The sequence below is a fragment of the Mesitornis unicolor genome, unplaced genomic scaffold, assembly GCF_000695765.1.
Source record: "Mesitornis unicolor isolate BGI_N332 unplaced genomic scaffold, ASM69576v1 scaffold16093, whole genome shotgun sequence".
Lineage (NCBI taxonomy): Eukaryota > Metazoa > Chordata > Aves > Mesitornithiformes > Mesitornithidae > Mesitornis > Mesitornis unicolor.
Window position 1 is genome coordinate 1 of NW_010172721.1, and position 5,140 is coordinate 5,140.

Genomic DNA, 5,140 nt, shown 5'->3' on the forward strand with positions numbered 1-5,140 from the left:
GCTGGCAGCGGCAGAGCCCATCGGGCCCTCCTTGCCCAGGGAGGTAGAGCAGGTGAGCAGCGCCCCCGGGTCGTGGGGAGGGATCAGGGCTGGGGAACACCCATCGCCTGGGGCTGACTCCCTCTCTCCCTGCAGGCAGAGCTGGCCCCACTGTGGGGCGCGGCTGGAGCTGGTGGTGACTCGGAGGGATGCGAGCTGGATGCAGCACTGGCTGCTGAGCTGCTGGAGCTGCTGGGGCCTGAGAGCACAGCCAGCACAGAGCCAGCAGGACCCAGCTTGGCCTCCAGCAAGAGCTCTCTGCCCCATCTGGGCACTGAGGAGGATGAGGCAGGGGCGGCCACACGGCATGGGGTGAAAAGGAAGAGGTGCAGTGTGGCGACGAGCAGGGAGCTGGCCAAACGCCGGGAGCAGGACAATGAGCAGCGGGTGCTGGAGCTGACAGCCCACAACGAGCGGCTCCGGGAGGAGATCAGGCGGCTCAGCGCAGAGGTGGAACGCACCCGGACTGCCCTCATCGACCGCATCGTGAACCTGCGCCAAGCATAGGCACCACCCTGCAGGCAGGGGGGCAAGGACTGCCAACCCCCTCGGACCTGGGGGGGTGGCTGTGGAGGGGCACAGCTCCACTGGCACAGACTGATGCTGTGGGACAGGCACTGCTTCCATACACAATTGTACAGTTTTTGCATTTTATTATACGCATGTAACCACCACCCAGTGCAGCCCAGTTCAGTCTCTGGGGAGCACTGGGGCTGCATCCTGGTGCTATTTCTTCCGCTTCCCCTTGGGCATGGGGACATCGGGGCTTTTCCCTTCTGCTAGTGCCAGCTGCTTCTTCAGCTCCAGCAGCTTGGCCACCTCTGTGTCCACCTGGGCTCTCTCTGCCTTGCTGGCTTTCAATTGCCGAACATGGTTGCCCTGTGGCAAGTGAGGGGGGCAATGAGGGCTGGGAGGGGGGGCACAGGCAAGGCAGGGCCAGCTCCCCCAGCCACTCACCTGCTTGGCCACCTTTTCTGTCAGCTCCTGGATCAGCTGATGGTCACCTGGAGTCACAGTGGTCACTGGGGCTGGAGGGGCCTGTTTGGGCTGTGGAAGGTCAGAAATGGGGTTGAGCCCTGGTCCCAGCTCCCAGAGCTCTGCATGCACCCCCCCACCACGCTGGCGTTGGGGGGAGAGCAGGCATTGCTGCAGCACCCCTGAGGCATCACCAGGTCATTACCTGGGGCTCTACGGGGAGATCTTCAGGCTGGGAAAGGAGAGACAGAGAGTGAGAAGAGACAGAGAGCAGAGGTGGAGGTGCCCAAGGTGGAGGAGCTGCAGGGGCAGCACAGCCCCCCACTCACCTGCCCCCCGCCAAACCGCTTGCGCAAGGCTTCAACCTGGTCGTTCTCCAGCTTCTGGAAAAGGGGGCTCACCTGGAGATGGGAAGAAGAGGGGTCACAGCTGCAGGGCCAGCACTCCCAGTCCCACCCTGCCCACGGCAGGGCACAGCCTGCCTTTCCCCCCTCCACCTACAGTGCCCACACGGTGCCCCGGAGGCAGGGTACAGGTGAAGCTGTGGCTGAGGATGAAGCAGTCAGGGGGGATGCAGAGCTGCCCCTGGATGGTCAGGCTGATGCTGGGCATGTAGGGCTGCAACAGGACCGCCAGCAAGGATGCCATGTTCACTGCCACGCCAGTCACCGTGCCTGCACGCTCCCTGGGGGGGACACAAAATGCTCCCGTCAGTGCCAGCCCCCAGCGCTCCACCCTCACCATCCCCTTGTCCCTCCTTACCTGTCCTTGTCATTGCCCTTGATCCGCTTCCAAGGCTCGTTCACCTGGATGTACTGGTTGCCGTGGCGAGAGATGCTGAGGATGCACCTCAGGGCATCGCGGATGCTGAGGGGGTACAGGGGGGCTGAGTCGGGTCTCTGCCCTCCCCCACACACAATTCAGCCCTGTTTCAGCCACCCACCGGACTTTCTCCAGCAGCTGGTGGTACTGGCGCAGCTCCAGGGTGACACGGGCCAACAGCCGCTTGTCATCCGCTGTCAGGACCATGTTGGGGACGGTGCCACCGAAGAACTTGCAGACGAACATGCCAGCTCTGGGGACAGGGAGAGCAGGTGTGAGCACAGCCTGGGGACAGAGACGGCCCCTGCCCCTGCCGGCATGGCCCAGAACCTGTTGATGAAGTTGCCCAGGTTGTTCAGCAGCTCCGAGTTGTTCTTGAGCATGAGGTCGCTCCAGGAGAAGGCACTGTCCTGCCCTTCGGGTCGCAGGTACAGCAGGTAGAAGCGCCAGATGTCCGCAGGGATCCCCGTGTCCTTGGCCATGTCCCCAAACACTCCCACACCCCGGCTCTTGGAAAACTTCCCATCCTCATAGTTCAGGTACTCTGGGGAGGGCAGGAGAGACCACATGGTGGGACCCAGCCCCACAGCACAGGGAGACACTACCAAATGCATTTCTGTTCCCATGTGGGATAGACTGGACTGTTCCCAGTACTGAGGGAAAGTGTGGAGACCTCCCCCACAACCCTCAATCCTTGGTGACCCCCCCAATACCTGTAGCAATAAGGTGGTTCACCAAGGTGTAGTTGTCATCAGCGCCCAGGAGTGAGCAGGGGAAGATGACGCTGTGGAAGGGGACGTTGTCCTTGGCCATGAAGTTGTAGAGCTCAACCTGGTGGTAGTTGGGGAGGGGGTGTCAGTGGAACCTGTAGCCTGGCCCTGTTCCATTGCCCCCCTGCAGCAGCCCAGGCTCCCACCTGCTGCGGGTTTTTCCACCACCTCTCCCACTGGTCGGTGTAGTTGGCCGTAATGGACAAATATCCAACGGGAGCATCAAACCACACGTAGAAAACCTGAGGGGAGAGCAAGAAGTGGGCAGGGGACCCCCAGGCAGAGCACCTGGGGACAGACACAGAATCACTTGGTTCCAAAGGATCATCGAGTCCAACCATACCCTGGCCACCACTAAACCAGCACCTCCTCTCCTCTCTATTAAATCCCCCCAGGGATGGGGACTCCCTCACTGCCCTGGGCAGACCCTTCCAGTCCCTGAGAACCCTTTCAGGAAAGAAATTTTCCCTCAGATCCACCCTAACCCTCCCCTGGCACAACTTGAGGCCATTTCCTCTCGTCCCATCGCTTGTTTTTTGAGAGCAGAGCCCGCCCCCCCTCGCTCCCCCCTCCTTTCAGGAGCTGCAGAGGGGATAAGGTCTCCTCTCAGCTCCTCTTCTCCAGTTGAACCCCCCAGCTCCCTCAGCTGCTCCCCAGCATTCGGCTGCTCCAGACCCCTCCCCAGCTCCCTTGCCCTTCTCTACGATCGAGGGGCCTGCTGGGACGCACCTTGTCACGGAAGCCATCGAGGGGTACGGGCGTCCCCCACTTCAGGTCGCGGGTGATGCAGCGGGGTTTGAGTCCATCCCGAATCCAGGAGCGAGTGATGTAGCGAGCGTTGGCCGTCCAGTCCCCCGTGGCCCAGGACTGCTCCAGCCAAGTCTCCAGCCGCTCCTCCAGCTTCAGGGAACACACAGGGACAGTCAGCGGGACCAGGGCTGCCACAAGCCCTCCCCACTTCCCCAGGGGCAAAGCTCACCTTGGGTAGGTCCAGAAAGAGGTGCTGGGTGGGTTTCACCACAGGGACACTCCTGCAGAGCTTGCACTGTGGATTCTGTCAGGAGGATGAACACTGTTTGGAGGGAGCACAAGACAAGGCTGGGGGTCCCAGGCAGAGCTGGGTGGTCCCCGAAGGGATCCTGTCCCACCTTCAGCTCCACAGCATTGATGAGTTTGCCACATTTATCACACTGGTCCCCCCGGGCCTCCTCATAGCTGCAGAAGGGGCAGGTGCCCTCCACAAAGCGGTCGGCCAGGAACCGCTGGCACTTCTCACATCGCAGCTGCTCCACAGTGTCCTGCAGCAGGAAGCCCCGGGCCAGCAGGCGCTGGAAGATGTCCTGGGCAATGCTGGGACAGGAGAGGAAGAGGAAGAGGCAGCCCCCATCAGCCAGGGAACCACAGAGCACCCTCAGTCAGGCATCCTGGGGGTACTGGGGGGCATTCCCCAGCACCAGCCCCTCCAGATGAGCCTCTGGGAGATGCAGCTGCTCACATTGTCTGGTGCGGCGTGGTGGTGCGGCCAAAGTAGTCGAAGGAGATGTTGAACCAGCGGTAGATGTCAGCGTGGATGGCGTTGTACTTGTCGCAGATCTCCTGGGGCGTCAGCCCCTCTTCCACCGCCTTGGTCTCGGTGGCCGTGCCATACTCATCCGTGCCGCACACGTACAGCGTGTTCCAGCCCCGCAGGCGGCAGTACCTGCAGGCAGGGGCCTGTGACACCCACACAGGTGTTGGGGGCAGCATGCTCCCCCCCACCCGATGATACCTCAGCCCCAGGGAGCTTTCCTTGCAGCCAGAGTCTCACCTGGCAAAGGTGTCAGCACTGAGGACACAGCCAATGATGTTGCCCAGGTGAGGCACGTTGTTGACGTAGGGCAGAGCGCTGGTGATCAGGATGTTTCTTCTGCCCTCCACGGGCAGCCTGGCATGGACGGGGCAATCAGAGCGGGCACAACAGGGCCAACCCACCCCAAAACAGCCTGGGAACTCCTGCCAGGCCCCTTGGAGGTGTGGGACAGCCCCAGTGTCACCCTGGGACTCACACAGGTTTCTGAGGGTCCCAGCGCTTGGGCAGCACTGCGGCACCACGGGCCCAGGCATCCGCAGCAGCGGCGATTTCCTCCTCCGTCAGGGCACGCTCAGAACCTTCTTCTTCCTGTGGGAAAGGCCAGACCCAGTGAGGGGCTGTCACTGCCAGCCCCACAGGGACCCCATCCCTGGGCCAGAGCTGCACCTCAGGCTCATTACTGGTGACTCTCTCCATGGCCAGGCAGGGCGGAGGCTGCTTCTGCAGGTAGGACTTGAACTCCAGCAATGCCTTGGGCACCAGAACGGAGTCAGCAGCTTTCCTGCAGGCCTCTGAGAGCGTCATGCTCTGGAACCAGGTCCTCAGCATCTGCAGCTCACCTTGGGGGGTGGGAGCAGAGAGAGCAGCATGATTCTCACAGCCACAGGAGCACGAGGAACCCCTCGGCACCCCAATTGCCCCCTTACTTGGCAGGCTGGTCTCATCCTGGAGGACGGGGAACAGG

General features: G+C 62.1%; 2 protein-coding genes across 2 annotated transcripts; one reads left to right on the forward strand and one right to left on the reverse strand.

The window, feature by feature from the left end:
- Positions 1–318: 318 nt before the first annotated feature.
- Positions 319–546, forward strand: DDIT3 (DNA-damage-inducible transcript 3; the record flags this gene model as incomplete). Its single annotated transcript, XM_010180499.1, has 1 exon — positions 319–546. A coding segment is annotated over one exon (228 nt), but the record flags the coding sequence as incomplete, so codon positions are not given.
- Positions 547–765: 219 nt separating this feature from the next.
- On the reverse strand, positions 766–5,133 carry MARS (methionyl-tRNA synthetase; the record flags this gene model as incomplete). Its single annotated transcript, XM_010180498.1, has 17 exons — positions 766–918; positions 997–1,086; positions 1,344–1,415; positions 1,516–1,699; positions 1,777–1,881; positions 1,958–2,089; positions 2,167–2,380; positions 2,550–2,667; positions 2,753–2,848; positions 3,336–3,506; positions 3,586–3,660; positions 3,755–3,956; positions 4,102–4,305; positions 4,414–4,530; positions 4,652–4,764; positions 4,864–5,015; positions 5,103–5,133. Coding segments are annotated over 17 exons (2,229 nt in total), but the record flags the coding sequence as incomplete, so codon positions are not given.
- Between the last annotated feature and the right edge of the window lie 7 nt (positions 5,134–5,140).